Raw genomic sequence first — 20,546 nt, forward strand, 5'->3', positions numbered from 1 at the left:
TCGGGAGGCAGAGGCAGGCGGATCTCTGGGAGTTCGAGGCCAGCCTGGTCTAGAAGAGCTAGTTCCAGGACAGGAACCAAAGCTACAGAGAAACCCTGTCTCGAAAACAAAACAAAACAAAACAAAAAAAAAAATGAGAGTCTTCCAAATCACCATACCAGTTTGTTGAGCAAGCACTCTAAATCCCTGCCATTTGTTCACCTAAACTCCTCGGTGACTTCATTTGGAATGAGGGAATAACTTTGATCAAAATTAATCTTTAATTTTTTTTTCCTAAGCAGACCCTTAAAATTGTGAAACTCTTAAGTAGATAATACATGCAACTTAAGAAGAGAAATTCTTTGGAAGTCTATTTTCAACCTAGCTCTGATTAATAACTGTGCAAAATGACCTTTTTATACTGTAAACAGTATTTCTTTATAAAACATTGGAAACATCAAGTGATGGCTATGCCACATAGCAGACTTTAAATATGAAAAATATAATGTTTGTAAATTAATGTTATTTTTGAATACTTAGCAATTGATGGCAGCTTTTCAAATTGTGTAAACTTGGGCTTAATAACGTATATACAAGGATCTATCTATACAGGAATGATCTAGTTTGGCTCACATTTTGATGCTAAAGAATTTACAACTGCTTGGAAAGAGTTACGTCATGGAAGGTTAGTGTAGCTATGCTTGCCAAGTATGTAAGCTATTTACTACCTCAGTTTCTCTGAGCTGCTGGCAGAAGAGGAAAATCGGCACTTGGACAAGGTTTTAATTCAAAGAGCAATGACTTGTGTATGTTGCTCTGAAGTGTGGACGGGTCTTGAGGGGGACTAGCACATCTGGAAGTTGTTACAAAAGATTATGGTGTCTGGAAATGGCACTATGGCAAATTTAGGTCCAAGGTGGGACCCACTTCCCACCAGCGTTAGACTCCTGACAGAGGATACTTATACTTGCTAGAAATTGGTTTCCTCTGTGTATGATTTGTTTGTTACCCCGCAGCCTTAAAGTTCAGAAGTTCAGTGTGCCTGTGTTCTCCACTCAGGGCATCAGAATACGGAAAGCAAATGATGGCTGGACCACATCCTCATGTGGAGACTTCTTATTCTCCCAGCTTCTCAAGCTCTTTATCACTGACAGAATTTGGTTTCTGTAGTTGTTGGGATGCAGTCTCTGTTCCCACGCTCACTATCAACCTGGTCCTACTCTTCGTGCCAGACACTACCAACTTTCCTCCCCCAGCAACCAAAGACTCCTTCTGTTGCATCTTCTTTGCTTGTTCAGGTCTTACGCACTTAGTCCAGGCCCAGTTGGAAAACCATTTTCAAGATCTTATAATCTTAACTTGGCTACAGGAGTAATATCAACCAGCTCTCTGCAGTCCAGAGGATGGTGTGCTACTTGTGCGTCAGAGGGCATCTTGGATTTGTGCTTACCTTGATAGATACCCAAACCCTTATCCGGGCCTTGTGTGCATGATTTCCATCTCCAGGATTTGTTGTCTACATGTGTTGTTGCTGGATCACTAGGAGAGGTGTTACTTGTGAATTACCAAGAAACACAGGTTGTAGTCCCCGACTCAGATGCTGGTCAGGAGATCTAGGCGGGTACCGTTGCAGTGGTGTTGCTGTGGCATGCTCACCAGATACTTCTGATGGCCACCAATGTTTGAGGAACACTGCTCCAGTCCAGGTTCAGCAAACAGCAGCTGGTGCCAGAGTGTGAAACTAGGTTGAGCGGTGTTTTAGTAAGTAAACCTGTATTGAGCATTGCTTGCCCTTTTGACTGTGTGTGCACTGATGTCTTTTCATAGCACAATGACAGAAGCAGGAGCTGCCCACAGGGCACAGCAGTCTCCATCTTTCCCAGGAAGCCACTTTGTCTATTCCTGCTTAGGACATCATGTGACCTGTACATCTCCTTCAACCCTCGTCGTTCGAGTTCATACATTTTGTTCTATAAACCCTAAACATCTGTGTTTGATATTTAGAGACTGGTTCTTCCCAGATGGGTAGGGACTGGCAGAAACTCCTCATAGAGAGCCGGAAGCACGCCCTGCTTCCACAAATGAGAACAGCCAGGACATTTTTATTTTTACCTCCTCTGCACTTCCTGTCCTTTGTTGGCTTGCTCTCGCTTACAAGGAACAAGAGGCCATGTGTTTTAGATGTTGCCTGGTTGAAGACCAACTGATAAATCACCCTGCCTCTCGTCACTTTAGCAAGGCATTGTCGACACCATGGTTTGCCTCTTTTCCTTCACTTTCCCTGCCTGCACACCTCCTTTCACACCTGTTTCTCGCCTTTGAGCTTCTTCTGCCTTGGACTTACTTGTTTTACAGCTCCTTAGAGTGGGAACATGCTTCACTAATCTTTCTTTTCACTTCGACATAAACCAATGAAACAAATCAAAAACTATCCCCACACCCATCTGAGGTTCAGCAGTTAGTTTTGTGGGAGTTCGGGGTGAGAATGATTCCTCCACACGCTTGTGTGAAGTGCACAGGATATGGACTGCATCTCTTGTGTTATACGATCCTTCCTCCCACAGAAGCTCAGGAGTTAGAGCTACGGTGGAAGTTCTCTCTCTTTCCACTGGCCTTAGTAATATACGGCATTTGGCATGGCAAATTTTCTCATAGATATTTGACTCTCCGTAACCCAGGCACCCAACTCTAAGTTTACATGCCTTTTCTTCATTCTTTCTGTGTTTATAGTGTCTAGTCAACAAATTAGTAAACCCGTCCATTGAATTTCTGCTTTTTATTTATTTCTTTTTATAACATTAACTTTACCCCTAAATTTGTTATTTCCCTGATTTTTAACTCTAAAACTAAATGAATTTTTGTTGGGGTTTGTGTATATGTGTGTGTGTGTTTATTATATCCTTGTCATTCCTAGCTTGCTTCAATTCTTCCTCCAAACACATGTGTGTGCCTGTGTGCGTGTGTGTTTGTGTGTGTTTATGTGTGTGGTGTAAGTATGTGTGTATGTATGATTGTGTATGCATGTAGTGTGTGTGTATGTGTGTTGTGTGTTCCACATACGAGCAGTTATCATGGTGCCCCTTTGATTCTCTCCTGCCCCATATTTTTAGTGATGCACATTTCTTCTCTGGTGTTTTGACTTTCTTTGAAGGACAGCCAGCTTCTCTGAACTCGCCCCTTGAGGTATACACCCTGCCATTTCCTCCAGCAGCTTAAAGTGTGCTATTTGAAATCTCTCATTACTGAAATAATCATGTTTAATTTGCCAATTGTACAGCCTTTACCTTCCCAGAAACATAATGAGCAGCACCGTTTGCTCTGTGTCAATCAAATTTATACTCACTCCCAGGATGCAGTCACACAGCTTTCTGAAGATGCGACTTCTTTAGAAGAATGTGTGGTGCTTTGGGGAAGATGTATCTTACCATACTACTGTTTCATAAGGAGCGGCGTTAGGTCTCTGACAACAGCAGGCCCTCTGCAGTACAGTGGAGGCTGTGGACGTGTCTCGGGGCTTCAGACACTTCAGTCGTGCCCAACCCCATCACTGGGGTTTATAGTTACAGTTGAGATGAAATTCATGCTAGCCAAATAGAAAAGTAGTCAGGGGCAATTCAAAATGGAGAAGATTTTTTTTAAGTCAGAAAATATGATATTTCTGACAGAAAATATGATATTCAGACGGATATACCTCTGGCTCTGTGACAGGGGCCTTCAAGGCCTGGCTTCTCTGAGAAGAGAATGGCAAGACTGTAATGTTGTATGTGAGGGTGGTCAAGTAAGGCTATTGTGTTGAATTATGTAAGCTCTCAGAATTTGGCTAAGACTTTGAAGAAAAAAAATAAGCAACTAAAGTTTTGACTCACCTAATTGGATTTCCAGGCTAGACTACCACATAGAGTTATTAACCAGAATTCCCCACCATCAGAACAGCATCTCAAAACAGGGGAGAGAAAAATACGTTCAAATGTAATTGATGAACAGTGAACAGAAAGGCCACGAACGGCTATGATTCTAGTTTTCAGCATGTGTTGACTATGTCAGCCAGGCAAGTGTCAGTTACGGAGGCTCTGGTTAGGTACTTGTCTCGTGCCAGTACTGAAAGGCTGAGCGGGGGAAATGACATAAATCCAAGCCCAGTCTGGGAGAGATAGATAGTAAAACCCTGTCTCAAAAAGCAAACCAAATCTAAAGACAATCATTGTGTCTGATAGATTCCATATGATGCTTGGCTAAATGAAGTGTGTTGCAAACTGTGTGGAAATGTCAAAGAAAGAGGAAACATAAGTCAAACTCTGCCTGTTAAAATATATGATAATGTGAACAAATTAGAAAAGAATTATTATTATTATTATTACTATTATTTTGAGAGAGGGTTTTTCTTTGTAGCTTTGGAGACTGTCTTGGAATTTGCTCTGTAAACCAGGCTGGCCTTGAACTCACAGGGATTCATCTGCCTTTTCCCTCCTGAGTGCTAGAATCAAAGCCATGCACCACCACTTCCCAGCAAAAATAATTTTTTTTACTGAATACCAAAAATCCCTCTGTTTAATGTTTTCTATGTCAATGACTTTACAATAAGCACATACTGAAGAAAACAGATAGTTCATTTTTTTTTCAGTATGACAACCTATAGCATTAATGAAACTAAAAAGTCTTTTATTTCTCTCCAGATTACAACACCGAGATGTCCTGTTTATTCATTCATACAGGCATCCATTAGCTCAACAGCACTTCCATATCTGCCTATCATGTTCAAAGTACTTTATTAGGTGATAATATCATGGATGGTCCCTTTCAAAAGCCAGAACCAGACGACTCTACTAATAAACAAATAGTGAGAAGTTTGAGACATATTATTGGTGGTGTAAACAGCTGTGTTATTAAAATACGTTCCATTTATTTCATGTCATTTTCATAATATAATCTGACTTAAAACAACAATAAGAATTTGTTACCATACTCTTGTATTAATCAGTTAAGCATTTCTCCATGTGATTCTATTAGGAGTGTTGGCATTTAGATATCATATTTCTTTTCATAACTACTTAATCATTATTTATTATCCAGTATGTGTATCTGTATGTGTATGTATATGGATTTTTGTGTCTGTATAGGCATGTGTATGCATACACATGTATGTTAATGGGTTTTTGCTTACCCATGCATGCAAATGCACAAGTTATGGGTTGACCCCAGGTATATTCTTCTGTCATGCTTTGATCTTCTTTCTGAGACTGGCTGTATCAGTGAAACTGGAGTTTTGTCGTTATGGCTAGACCAACAAGTCCCCAGGATCTACACTTTCATCTCTGCAGCATGCTGCTGAGCCTTACACTTGCATGAGTCTGGGATCTAAACTCAGCTCCATATGTTCACACAGTAAGTGGTTTCCACGCTGACCCATCTCCTTGGGCCATACTATGCATCTTGCTTTATAGACAGAGAAACTAAATAAGTCTCCATTCTTTAGTGTAGGATCATCTGGAATTGATGTTGCTTTCTGATGGTAACGCAACCCTTTGCTACTTAAAATATTCTGATGAAGTTTGAAACGGGCAGAGTTCACTGTGGTATCAAATGGGTTCAGGAAACTGAAGAGTTTCAGCTGAACCCTGGAAGAAAGGGCCTGGATGTGGAAAATGTGAGGAGCAAAAGTATTTAGCTCATTTTCCGAAGAACAGTAAATGACGTGAATGGGTAAGACAAGGTCATAATGACATTGACAACTCAGAAAAAGATTCTCAAATTCGGAAGATGTAATGGCTTTTGAAAAGTCTGCACAGGACAGATTGGAATCATTGAGGAAAATACAGGGCCAATTTCAGAAGACATGCTTCTTGCAGAAACTCTCTCCTCTCTCAGCAGGCATCCCTTCTCAGAGCAATTTGACTCACTTTGTTTGGTTCTTCCTTTGGGATTAATGTCCTTGCAAAAGTACAAAATAATCTTTTCAGTTTAAGGCAAACAGCTGTACGAATGTGAAAGGACTTACATTAATTTCTGAGACTGTGATCAGAGCCCCCTCTCTACTCTCCTTTTAGGGTTAGTAATTATGTGGTTTCCCATGGAGCTTTGGGGTTTATAGAGATTAGGTTGCCCTACAAAATTCCAGTACCCAGACATATTAATAAAGACGAAGGGCTTTCAGGGAGCTGCGTGTTCTGAGACGCTCCATCACACTTGAGTCATGAGGGAATTTTAGAAAATTGTGTGCTTAGGTTCATGCAGAAAGTCTAGGAATAGAAGTCTTTTGTTAACTTAGGAGCAGGTGCTTATTTCCAGCAATCCTCATAAAATCCAAGGACCTTCCTTCATCAATTCCACAGATCCTAACCGAGCAATGGTGAAATACATTGTCAGATGACTCCCCACGAGGACATCACAGTTTGAATTCGCTTAATGTCTTGGGAAACTTACAGATGACTTCTGTGCATCCATTAGCTTGATGGATAGTCTTAAGAGCACGGTCTACCAAGACCGAATGTTATCATGATCAGGGTCTTTTTAAAGGAGTGAATGCTTAAAAGTGTGTGTGTGGTGTGTGTGTGTGTGTGTGTGTGTGTGTGTGTGTGTGTGTGTGTGTGTGTAAATGAGTGCCAAGGCCTGCAAAGTCCAAAGGGGAATCAAATCCCCTGGATCTCGAACTATAGAAGGTTGTGAGATGCTTGACATGGCAACTGGAAGCTGAACTTGGGTGAAAAACAGGTTGTGTTTACCACTATGTCATCTCTTTGGTCCCCTACTGTATGTGTATATATATATGGGCTGAGACAGTGTTTCTCTGTAGCTTTGAAGCCTACCTTAGAACTAGTTTTTGTAGAACTGGCTGGCCTTGAACTCACAGAGCTCCACCTGCCTCTGCCTCCCTAGTGCTGGGAAAAAAGACGTGTGCCACCACTTCCTGGCTATCATTTTTGAATGTATGTACTTGCACAGAGCTAACAGAACAAGTGAACTTGACACTGATGAGGTCTATGGGGTAAAGGTTTTGGACAAACTGGAAACATGAAGGATTGTAAAGGGCTCAAGAACTAGGACAATAACTGTACTATGAATTCCTGTCTTTGACCTCAGAGAAATGGAGAGAATGTGACTTTTAGAAATCAATCAACTTACATGAGCATCCTTAGCTTGAATAAAAGCCTAGCTTGAATTAGCTATTGCACATATTGAGTCTCTATCTGACAGATCCTCAGCTTCCAAAATTAGATAGGTAAGTCATTAAGAATTAATAGAATTATTGTGTAAAAATAAAATGCTCATTGTGTATATGCATATGCAAATATGCATTAGATAATTAAGATAGATAGATACATACATACGTAATTCGCAGATACATAGATGGATACACATAGATAGAATTGATGGTGGTTTTATTGCTTTTCATGTCACCATTATTTGAAATTTAGGCTGTTTTTAATAATTCTGTATATATGGCACATAGTATACCAGGATTAGTTTTAAGCAACACTCTCATTTATTCTTGTTGCAAATATGTTTTTTCAAGAACTTTAGTTAAACTTTCAGCAAAAGAAAAACCTCAGAGGAAATTTCTTTAACATATTCTATCAGCCAATTCTGGCTTCTTTGAGCTGAGGTAATATAAATTGTACAAGTTGCAATGTGTATGCATCCTATGTTGGTGAAGGAGTCTATTTGTTTTGGGCACCAATTCAGTGCATTGTGAGAATGTGTTGAAGTTGACTAGAAAAATCAGGGTTTTCTCGTCAACCTTGACCTCTGTTCTCTGACTTCTGGTAAGTGTTTGGCTTCTCAGAGCTAAGGAGTCCCCCGAGAAGCTGTCTTAGCCTTTGTTGTTAATGGTCTACAGGTCTGCTGACATGACTCATGGTGAGGGTGGATTGCAATGAGAGCCTCTTCTTCATGTATGTTACCGTCAACATTTGCACTCCCTGCTCTATGTTATGACATGCTTTGTTGTCCCACAATATTGACATCTTATGTGATGTGCCTCAGTGATGAATTGACAATGAGGACGTTCTCTCCCTGAAGCTTTCAGCAATATCACTCTTCTGAATTCCTAAACCCCATACCTGATTCTCCTGGCTATTTGAATGTATAAATGTCGGTCCTTTTCCCAGAAACAATTTTTGCCGCCACAACTGCTTCTTCAATTTTATGGGAAATCAGGTATTAGTAGCTATTTGAGAGACAATGAGAATGTGGCCTTTAGAAGTACACATCTCTGGTTTCTAATTCTTCTTAGCTCTACAGCTTAAGAAGGCTGTTTGTCTCGAGTAAAATGACCTCAGTAAGCCTTTGTTCTTTACCTGTAAGTTGAGAGTAAGGATATCTTCATTGTTGTATCAGTAGTAGAATGCATTGGGAGCATTGGGACCTTGAGGGAGGATTGAAGGGGAAGGGAGAGAAAAAGTGGGGAGCAGATAAAAAGGTAGAGCTCAATAAAAATCAATTTAAAAAAGGTATGAATGTTGAACAAAATAACACCCAGCATATAATAAGGACTCAAAATGACAGGACTTTTAAGAGTAAAATGGGTCACATGCACATTCTTGCTTACAGTCGTTTAGTATGCATTCATTTCTCTTTCCCATGAAGCAAATAATTTAGTAGATTCTACAATTACTCCAATTTCATTAGTAAGTGATTTTACATTTCTTTTCTGGGACTACAGTTTTTAGAACTAGAAGAAAATATAGCTAGGCTTTTTTTTCCCCCAAAAAATTCTGCCAGAAGAAACATTGAAGCCAAGACTAAACAAAGCATATCCCAGCACCATGGGGAATGTTCTTGAAAGAATGAAATCAAAGGATTTTTGTGCTATTATAAAGTTCTCAAAAATGTTTCCCAAAGCCATGGAAACAAGACTTGCAGTTCTCACATTGCTCATGGACATTGGAAGGAGAGAGGGCTCTGTGAGGGTCCCTAAAGACAACAAGGATGCAGTCTTTGCTCATCTTAGTGAATTTTATTTAATCTGACTGTGACAAAAGCGATGGCAATGGACAGTGTCTCCCAGTGCCAATAACACCATCTCCAAGGAGTTAGAGTCACGCTCATCATGTTAGAAAACCAGATTTAATGTTTAAAAGAAATTACCTGGAATCACTGAATGAAAGAATTTGAATAAGAATCCAGGAGGTGTTACCATTCAGTTCAAGGGAATTCACAAGGGCAGAAGCAAACATAACTTCCATTGGCTTATCTGGACTGTGCAGAGTGAAATATAGGATCGATCATACATGTTAGCATGAGTAGTAAAAATCTAGCTTAGTCTAGATGCAGTGTGTCATGGTTTGAATAGCAATGAGCCCCATATTCCCATAGATTTGAATGCTTGGTCATTAGGGAGTTGAACTCCTTGACAGGGATTTGGAGATGTTTCCTTGTTGGAGTAGGTGTGTCTTTATTTGAGAAAGTGTTTCACTGGGGTTGGGCTTGGAGGTTTCACATGCTCAAGCAAGGCATAGCATCTCTCCCTGTTGCCTGCCAATTCTGATGTAAAACTCTCAGCTACATCTCCAGCACCATGTCTGCCTTAGTGTGGTCCTGCTTCCTGCCATGATGATAATGATCTAAACCTTTGAACCTGTAGGCAAGCCCCAGTGAAATATTTTCCTTTGTAAGGATTGCTATGGTCATGGTGTCTTTTCACAGTGACAGAACATGACTAAAACAAAGAGTACCTAGTCAGCTCCATATGTATTCACCGTCTGTAAAGTACTGGGGTGTAGGCTGCAGCAGAAGAAAGAAACATGAAATAGTTGCTGAATAACCCAGTGATTGACAAGAAAGTGCCACTCCACATTCATTAACTTGATTTGATTTTGCAAAATCTAATTTATTTCAAGTTGGTATCTCTGTGAGATATTTTCTACTGTCTTCCACTATGAAAAACCAGAGCCAAGCTGGAGGCACATGCACTTGGGAGGCTGAGACAAAGTGATCTTGAATTAATAGCTAGCCTGAACTATATAGGGACTTCCAGAATAGCCTGCACTATGTTGTGATGCTATGTCTAAAAATCAAAACAGGCAACATGTGAATAAATGTAGATACGATGTTTACATAAATTCCAAGTTTTGGATGATGTTGGCTCCATTTTATATATATATAATCTGTAATATATATATATATATATGTATATATATATAATCTGTAATAACATCACAGTAGCAACATGTGGCTAATGAACATTTGGAATAAAGACTCAACTGTGCTTGAGAACATGCACTTTTCATTTAATTTTTGGTTTTAATTAACTTATCTTTAAAATAGAATCATATGGATATAACAATAACCAACTTGGATATCTCGGCAATCGAGAATCTTTAATAGGTGTAGTTGATGGCTAAAATTATGCCAAGGAAGTCCTTGCCAGGAAAACCTTGCACCATGGATATTCTCCACCACTACTTCCTGACTGTTGAGGGATGTTTCAGGTAAAGCATGGATTTCCTATGACTCAGGTGTTCGTCTTGATTTATGACCTGTCATCCAGGAGAAAATGTTAGAGGACCATTCAGAGATTTTCCGGTTACTCGTAGCAGAGCTTTCTCTAGGTGTTATCGGCTGCAGGAGATGAACAGGAAAGTCATTTAAATACATGAGAGAATCCATTTTCCTTCCAGTGAACAATTCACTTCCTCAACTGGTCTGGGTCATGGATTTGGTGGCAGTAATAACCAAGCTTTTCAGAACTTCATTCCAACCTTCTTTCCCAAATTACTTTTGGAGTAATTACTGGAGTGTTCAAATACAACATAAAATAAAGAACAATGAAGTATTTGGATAAAGTACAGTTCCAATCATTTATTCATTTTGGTTGTTTTGGTTTTTGGTGAATAAAGTCCAATCCTCAGCAATAGATTTGGTCAGAAGCTCCTAAGTCAGTGTTTACAGAAGGAAAGATGTTCTACTCTGCCCTGAGTCATGTTCCAAACTTCACCTCATTCCTTCTTCAGCTCAGCATCAGTGTGTGTGACACAACAGATATTCCTAGTGGGTTCATGTTCCAGCTTTTCCTTGCGGGAACATCACATTCAAGCTCACTTGCCCAGAGCAGTTCACTTCAGGTCATTAAAGAGAGGCAACTAAAGGTAGAACATGTTGAAAAGTCTCTCTCTTAAACCCCCAGTGTGACTCAGAACTTCCAATCATGTAGGCAATAAAAGCAGTGCAGGGAAAATCACACTAAGTTCTCAAAATAAGTTGCTGTGTTGTTCAGTTAAGAATGGTTAAACAAAGAGGAATTGAATGGCAGTTTGGACCACTAAAATTTAGAGGAAAATAGTTGTCCTATACAAAGAGTAAAAGTCAATTACAAAAATTTTAAGAGTTGCCGGGCAATGGTGTCACACACCTTTAATCCCAGCACTTGGGAAGCAGAGACAGAATCTCTGTGATTCGAGGTCAGCTTAATGTTCAGAACGCGTTCTAGGACAGCTAGAGCTACACAGAGAAATCTTGTCTTAAGACAGCAAAAATTAAGATTAAGATTAAAATTTTAAAAAGTAGTTGTATCCTTAGTGAATAATCTTGAGCATTGCAGAGGCGCTCATTCAAAGGAATATGAGAAATGTATGTTTTCTGATTAGACAATTGGATATTAATATAGACTTGAGTGCTTTCGAAGCACATTTGATGTGATACTTTTGCCTTTCGAGATCCTTCCTCTGTTAGAAGCAACACTAGGCAGGTTGCGCGCATGCTAGTTGAGCTTCTGGTCATTGCTGTCTCCTTTACCTTGACAAGAAAAGTGACCAGTCTTTTTTATTATCATTATTTTTCTCCTTCTTTTTATTTTCTACTAGTAGTAAGAACTTGTTGAAGATTAGATGGCTCTAATCTTTCTATTTTTTAATTTTTATTTATTTTTATTAAATCTATTCATTTATTTTACATCCCTGCTGCAGTTTCTGCTCCCTCCTCGACTCCTCCCCCGCCCCCTCCCCATCCACTCCTACTCTCTTTCTGTTCAGAAAGGGCAGGCTTCCCGTGGGTATCAACAAAGTGTGGCCCATCAAGTTGAGGCAGTACTAACATTTATCTTTACACAGCAATTCATCAGGCTTTCATGCTCACCAGCCCAAGATTTCTGGTTTTAAAGCACTTTTATTTGCTGCAAGTACGTTGTCCTTCATAGCACTAAAAAATCAACTATGTAAAATGTTTTGTTTAATTTTTATTTCCTTTTCTTCTCTTTCTTTATTTCATTTTGTTATTGTGTTACCTTAAATCTATTTTTATCAGAACATTGAAAAGTGGTTGGGTTGTTTGCCTGAGGTCTTCTGTATGTTCTTTTTCTCCCCGGAGTTTTGGGGTTTGAATATATACATTGAAGAAAAAAGTAGTTAGTTGGTAGAATTGTGTGCTTTGAAAAAGTTAAGGGGATATCAAGGTATATTGACATTAAATTTAACAATACTCTGCCCCTACTCCAACCATAACTTGTTTCACTATACCCCTCCATGACCAACGTTTGGTCCCACACACTGAGTTTTGCTTTAAGGCTCCAATCTTGTCATTTCTTTTCCACTTCCATTTAATGCCATCATATCTCAACTATCACACAGATCAAAATGTTTTACAATAACCTACAATGATTTTGTCTCCAATGGACATAACAAATTCTTTATTATTTTTTAATTAGATGATCTCTGTGGAGCCCAGAGTGGTCTCAGATCCTCTATTGTCCTAATTCAGTATCCCAAGTGCTAAGATAAAAGACTGCACACCATGCTTGACTCTAGAAATGACGAATTCTAATAGAAATATTTGGAAATAGTTGTAAGTAGTATTTCAGATTTAGAAAATTAGATTATCAAATAACTCCTTATAATCTAACATTGTTGATAATATTCTTGGTATTTCCTGCTGTTCATAATTTTAATCTGGTTAACAATATAATCATACCTTTATTGAAATATATCTTTATTCTTTGATCTAAAATTGTTTATTGCCACACTAAAATTGAACAGGTTATAGGGTCTGACATTTCAATACATGTATACCTTTCAAGTAAGTGTAATAATATTTACTTAGAATTATTTATCATTTCTCTGGGGTAAAAAAAATTCAAACTCCTTTCTTCGAGATTTTTTGAAATCTATGATATATTGTTGTTGTCTGCAGTTGCCCAACTATGAAGTAGAAGTCTAGAATTTATCTCTCCTATCTAACCGAGCATGGTGCCTAGTTATCAGTTCTTAATGTATATACATATATTTCTATGTAAACAAATTCATATCTAGTTCAGTACATACATAAGTATACATACGTATATATATATATGTGTGCACATATTCATATACCTTACTATCGGTGAAATTGGCTGTAGATAGTATGAAATATCTGCAGGAAATAAGAAAATTATTGCTATTTTCTATAAACGCATGCATACATGTTTAATTTTTAGTTCTAAGTCACATAATGAAATGAACATTTGACAATAACAAGCTCTAATCATTCTGAAATTCAGTTCTCAACAGAGAACATGAAAGATTAGGTCAGAAATTAAGACTGAGGTTAAAATTTTTAAATTAACACTGAGATTCATGTTAAGTTGTCAAACAGTGCCATGACTGTCTTGAACTCCAAGAAGGGCAAGTGCAGAAGTTCTGAGGTGAGTGCTGTACTCTGTGAACACAGTACCCCATTCGTCCGCAGTTTTCAAAAACAGTAATTTTGAAATCTTGTGAGGATTTCTCCAGGAAAGTCAACATAAACAAAGGTAAGATTTTGAAAAGAAATTCAAAAATATCTTGACAACAGCTGTCAGAAGGCCTGCACGGCTGTTAGTTTATTGTGTTTATTAAAGACTACATACCAGTGGATCACACTCTGAGCGAGGTCCTCCATGTACAGCATCCTCAAACATCCTCCAGCTGATAACCACTGACTCAGAACTCCAAGGCTCTGTCAGTGTTATTTCTGGAAAAGTCATTAAAACAAACTCTATCTATCCCACCCCTGCTTTTCAGAGAGGAAAGTCAGAGAAGGCAACGTCTTAATTTCTCAGTCTGTATTGATGAAGAGCTAGTTATTGTTTCCAAATTCACAAGGTAATGCTTTTGTGAAGATGCAGGTGCTTGTGAATAGACCAGTGTTGTGTCTAAATGCTTGTTGTTCTACAGCTTACAATTTGAAACCATGTCTATAAATATACGATAGCTGTAACGCACATGAGAAAAGGAAAGAGAAAGATGGTAGATCCAAGAACACATCTTCCCCATATCAAACTCATTTACTCGCTTTACTCAGTCTCTCATGCGGTGGACACAAAGGGCCTTGTACTTACATCATGCTTTCATAAAAAGAACTTTTTATTATTTTTGTGTAGGTGTGTGTGTGTGTGTGAGTGAGCATTTGTGTATATGAGTATGTGTGTATGTGTATAAGTAAGAGTGTATGTATGTGAGTACATAAGAATGTGTATTTGTGTGTGTATGAGTGTGTGTGTACATCTATGTGAGTGTATGTATGTGTGTGTGAGTGAGCCTGTGTATGTGAGTAACTAAGTGTGTGTGTTTGTGTGTATATGTGAGTGTGTGTGTATGTGAATGAGCCTGTGTGTATGTAACTAAGCATATGTGTTTGTGTGTGTATGAGTGTGTGTGTATGTCTATGTGAGTGAGTGTGTGTGCATGGTGTGTGTATGTGAGTAACGAAGCGTGTGTGTTTGTGTGTGTATGTGTGTGTATGTGAATGAGTAAGTAAGTGTGTGTGTGTGTGTGTGTGTGTGTGTGTGTGTGTGTCTGCATGCAGAGGCTAGAAGCTTCAGGTGCCCCTGGAGTGCAAGTTATAGAAAACTGCTCTGAGCCGTCTTATTTGGGTCCCCTGCAGGAGCAGTATAGGCTCTTAACCACCAAGTCATCTCTCCAGGCCTTCACTGAATGCTTTTTAATTTAATCAACTTCTATGGGGAAAAAAATAGTAGCTGGTCTGAAATCAGACTGATTACATTTTAGTTTGTTAAAGTTGCACCAATTAATTGTACATGAAACCCATACTACTAGATATATAGATTGAAATGCAAGTCTTGCCATTAGACTGTCCCTTGTGCTCCAAGCAACAGGATTTAAGGTGAGCTTTGCCGTGGGTGACTCTATTTGACAGCGATATTTGGCACTATTTAGAGTGCAAATCAAAGGCAAGGGGACACTGCACCTCGTCATACACTTATCACATCACCACATGTTCTACACCACCCTTGGGTCACAGATTGGCAAGATATTATCCCTAAGTGTGAAAGGAGACCACCTTATAAACTTATCAAGGTAGATTAGGACCATGGGAATTCTTGGTCATATGAAACCATAATAGAAATATCGGGTCTGAGATATTATTTAATGTGCCAGATGACAACAACATCACCTGTCTCTCATGAACAGGACTCTACTTAATACAGCAATGGGGGCTCGAGCTATTGACCTATCTGACCCTTAAGGGAAAATCAGATCAAACTTCCAGCAGGCCCTGGGACTTCAGCTTATCTCCGTCCCTACTGTTCTGAATCAGCCTTCTTTAGTTGCCACTGATCCATATAGTCAAACATCTCTCCACCTATTGGTCTATCTGGATCTACATCTACTCATGTACCTTGCCTCACTGGCCTCATGGTCTCACACCTTACTTCTGAAACTCAGCTCAATCCCTGCGCTGTGGCTTGGACTAATCATTGCCTCTTCAGCAACTCTCTGTCATTTTTATCTAGCCTCTAAGAAGAATGCATATTAGCAACTCCCTGCTTCAGGTTCTGCCTCCTGCAAGACCCTTCAGACTCCCTGTACTCTGCTGCAGCCTTTTTTATCATATATACTGCATGATGTATGATAAGATGAATGACTGTTACTGAGATTGGAATAAAAGAACTTTGCTGCCAATCTAGATACCACAGATAATTGAGATGGCTTGGCAAATCACACCCAACACCCTCAACAGACTTGTGACTTGTTATTCAATGTGTCCTGACATTGAAGAGACACACCAAAGTGCTCATCTAAACAACACAGTTGCAACAGCAAGACGAATGATCTTATGTAATTTTGAATCTCAACTTCCTAGAGCTTCTGAATTGTCTTCCTTAAGAATATTGTATGTCCTGACGTATGACTTTCTAAAACGCAAAATGTGACTGATGAAGATTATAAATAAAATAAGCCGCTAATACCACAGAATTTCATAGAGAGCAGCAAAGAATGTGTGGTGCTATATGTTTTTCTTTATATGAGTGGGAGGAGATAAAATGGGTCTGCACGGTTATCCCAACATGCGAAACTTTTGTACCTCTTATTTGGTATTTTCATGTCCTGTGAAAGAAACTCCTTTTGGTAAAGGTTCCTGAACTGTACACACAGATAAAAATCAAATACAAACCTGGTTAGGGGCTGGGTATATTTATCTGGCAGTCCAATTATATATATATTGTACCTCACACCGTGCAAGACAAAAAGGAATCTATATATTGTACCTCACACTGTGCTAGACAAAAAGTAATCTATGTGTTAGATTCTTTTGAATAATGAAACAGAGGAGGTCTTAAAAGTAAATAATTGCAAAATACAGCCTGCTGTTAAGTTCTTATAATGCTGTGTGTGGAAAGCTTCTGTGGAAACAACTAAAGTAGTTATAGTTACTATGTTTTAACATGATATAATGTCAGTCTTTACCTGTTTGAGGAATTTTAAGCTCAAACATAGTACAGAGGATAAATAAGACTATAGTAATATCTTCCATGAGGGAAATTAAAAAAAAATATTGAAGCTCAATATTAGTTGTGGACTCTTTAAAGTTGAGTTTCGTCAAAACTTTTACTTCACCGCCCTGTTTTATGAAGAGATGTCAACCAAAAATTTATTTGAGTTCTTTAACTTTTTATTAAAGGGAAACTTTTAGCAATACAAAGCTCATGACAGGCTTATCACTGAAGTTTTATAGACGGCCTCTCTAGAAAAGGTTATCCGCCCACACTCAATATACTACCAGGTGGATAATAAAATGAGTTTATGGTGTGCTTTGGTGGACGTAGGCTTGCTATATTTTGCTTTTATCTCTGTTTGTTTTAACATCTGTCCTCTATTCCTTGACCCATATACTTTATTGGGGGGAAGCAAAAACTGAATTTGCTGGGCTTATTTGAACTCTGTTGACCTTGTTCTTTCTGAAGAATATTTCAAGGGGGGAGTTCAAACTGGAAAAAGAAAACTGTGCTCATTTGAATCAAGCTTATCTTATAGCTGAAAGCTGGTGCTTCTAGTGCCAGGTGCATGGCTAGTTAAATCCTGTGCATAAGACTTCACTTTCTCGTATTAAACCCTTCCCATTTTTAGCTGAACTCTACCAGATAGGGTTAAATTGATCATTAGGGATTCTCTCCAGAGTGTTTACTTCATGTTCAGGTACCTGGCTGAGGACTGGACAATGGTGCATTGGACATGGGGTCTGTTAAGGTGATGCGCATTGGGTTTTGGTCTAGTCTACTCCCAAACCGAGATGGGAGGAAAGTGGTATGGCCTGCCATTGTCTTCTGTCTCTGTCTGCGAGAATTCTTCGTGAGTCAAGAAAATTCCTCACTGCATTTTGTTTTTCTAATGCTTCTTGGCTCCTCACCAGCAGGTTTTTACAGTCTGTTGCTTGCCTCTCAGATTAGAAGAATGCTGGCATATTTTAACAGTTTCCTAGGATTCAAACAGCCTTTAATTATCGGGAAATTGATGTTTTGGAATGTTATCAAAATATGGGAGACAGAACACTGGAGCTATGCTTCCATCCTTGCAGTTTCTAAATGCAGTTAGTCTGAAAACAGGGGCAGAACTCTGTGCTCCATGTAACCAGCCGCCTGCCCACCGGTGTGCAGAGGAAGATCTGTGTTGGTGTAATACTCTCATTGCCTGCTCATTGGTGCCGGGCTAAATTCCTCCCACTCATGACTGGGGTGGAGACAGGCAGTTGTTGAATTGTCAAAGATCCAGGGGGCTGAACAGCTCAGGGCTGTTGGGCTTGTAGTGCTGGCTTTTTTAATCCTCTTGCTGCCAGGGCAGTACGGTGCGGCTGCCTGTGCTTGTGGTTCGGTTTCTTTTCTGTTCCAGATTCATGTCATTAGTCTGTCAGAGTTGGGGTGAAAAGAGCAGTTCTGCAAAATAGCCCCTCAGACTTGAAGCATATTCTGAACGGGTTAGTTTTCAAGGAGGGATGGGGGAGTAGTGTTGGATTGTAGGGGGGTTTCCCTTGGACTCTGGAGAGCTTGGTTACAGGTGCATAGCTGACTGGTGCCGAGCACCTGAGTTCCGGACAATTCAACAGAAGCAAGTTGGGCAGTGTGAAATATTGACTGATCCTCACCTAATCATACAGCTGCTATCCCAGGCAAAGGCGCTGCTCACTTACCTTTGGCTGTCCAATGACAAAGCTATTCACTGGCCAAATCTTGACAGGTGTGAGTAGACTCTGTCTTGTTTTTTCTAGTGATCCAGAAAGGTGGTTGGTTTTTTTTTTTGTTTGTTTTTGTTTTTTTTTTTTGTTTTGTTTTGTTTTGTTTTTTTTGCCCCAAAGGTCATTTTGCTTCTTTGTCTGTGACTGGTGACCCTGATCATCGCTTTGCTCTTGTCTCTATAGGTGGTACATGCCAGAGTCCTGCTCTCGCAGCCCTGGTCCGGCCGCCAGCCCCTCCTCTGCAGCCATCATTGGATATTAAGCCCTTCCTTCCCTTTCCTCTTGACACGGCAGCGGCGGTCAACCTCTTTCCCAATTTTAATGCGGTGAGTATCAGATCCAAATTTGCACCTGTCCGGGATAAGAAGGCTTACTAAAGGTCTGGGGTATTTCTATTACTATTTCTGTCTTGACGTGTTGTTTATTCCACAGTGTTTTTGTGTGCCATGGTGTAATTGGATGTCAAGCTAGAGAGATAGTGTTCAAGGAGTCAGGCTCCTGGGCAGGGGATGGAAAGATAATTCCGTGGTTGATATGAGTTGATGCCATCAATGAGAATCTCTTTTGTAAAACAGACAATGCTGCTATTATTTGGAACTTGCCAAACTGAAATTGAACAAATTTATTATACAGTGTAAAAGTTGAAGTTTTATGTAGCTTTTTTTGTTTTGTTTTGTTTTATTTTGTTTTGTTTTGTTTTGTTTTGTTTTTGACATGGGAGTCTTCTAAGCTGCTTCAAATCTGTTTCTTTTCTACTACAATACATAGGGCTGTGAAAGAAGCCAGAACTAAAGCTGGTCCTCCAAAAGTGTTCGTTTTCCACTTGCCTCTGCTCAATGAAGTGGTTCAGTGTGTGTGTGTGTGTGTGTGTGTGTGTGTGTGTGTGTGGTGTTTATGTATTTGTGTATCTGTGTTTGTGTGTGAACAAAAAACTGGACATTAGAATGCAGAGGTCACTGCTGTAGAGGGGTCAGCTTGTCACTGTCTGACCTAGTAGCTTCCACCATACGAAAAGCTCCTGGCATGTAGAAGCTCCAAGGTTGTGTGGAACAGCAAGCTGATGTTCTAAATTACAGCATTCTACCCTTTCTTCTACCTTCACTCAACGGCTAGACTCTGAGACCCTCTTTTCTCTAAAAGCAGAGACCTCTCTCACTTTAAACCTAAGGAACCCCATCTCTAAAGTCTATAAAATCAAGGGATTTCCTTGGTTCTGTGTGTTGCTGTTAGATTTCCTGTCCCAGCGGAGATGAGTGGCTAAATGTTACCAATAATTATTTCATCTGAAAGACCAAAGTAATGAATATAATCTGATAAAACCAAAACTGTAATACGCTTAATGTATGTAGCTGCATTCCTCGTTACCTTAAATACACATAGGACTCTGGCACCCCCTTCCACTCTACCACGTCCATCATCCCCAGTTACAGATGAGTCCAGACAAATGTTTCCTCAATTATTTTGGTTCCGTGGGTTTTGTCAGAGCCTTCTCAGCCAAATTCTATTATTTTCTCTTCTATTTTCACTTTTTACTGTAAGTTGGCATTCATTATATGTATCATAATTCTTGTGTGTGTGTTTGCATACCATGAGACTATTTTTAAGATAGACATTGAAGTGAACTCATAATGGTTAGAAACAAGTAAGTCTCTTGTTTTTGAGAATCACCTGCTTCAGCTTTCAGCAGTTGCTGCAATGCAGGGCCAGGCTTTTCAGTGACAGGATGTGTCAACACAGCCAAAGAAAAGAGGATTAATACGAGAGGACACCCAGTGCCCAGTGAGCTCAATAATACTGTTTTCTGATTGCAGCACCTTACCTAGAGATGAACTTAAGAAAAAGCATAGTAATCTGCCCACAATGAAGCCATTCAAGAGAATGGAGGTCCAGGAGAACTTATTTCCTTAATAGCATTTTATCACAGGGACTTGAAACATGCTAGATACTATTTGAATGACAATAATATGCTAGTCAATGTTAGTAGACCAAGGCATATACATTGATCACTTTATATTTAGTGGTGAAGAGCAATTTTTCCATAAGAACCTTATTTTGAGATGGATAGGGTAAGAAAGATATGGTAGTATATGCTTGTCATTCCTGCCTTCTGGAGGCTGAGACAGGAGTATCTCGTATCTCAAGTTCAAGGT

The 20,546-nt window shown here is 39.4% G+C and overlaps 1 protein-coding gene across 4 annotated transcripts in view; it reads left to right on the forward strand.

Moving 5' to 3' along the window:
- Positions 1-20,546, forward strand: part of Znf385d (zinc finger protein 385D) — an 888,814-nt gene that overhangs the window by 610,076 nt on the left and 258,192 nt on the right. For all 4 annotated transcript variants that reach the window (XM_026779790.1, XM_013346872.2, XM_005348567.3 and 1 more), the window contains one exon: positions 18,580-18,722. In XM_026779790.1, the coding sequence (XP_026635591.1) occupies positions 18,580-18,722 (143 nt within the window). The remainder of the gene's footprint in view (positions 1-18,579; positions 18,723-20,546) is intronic.

Source organism: Microtus ochrogaster, chromosome 6, assembly GCF_000317375.1.
Source record: "Microtus ochrogaster isolate Prairie Vole_2 chromosome 6, MicOch1.0, whole genome shotgun sequence".
NCBI lineage: Eukaryota > Metazoa > Chordata > Mammalia > Rodentia > Cricetidae > Microtus > Microtus ochrogaster.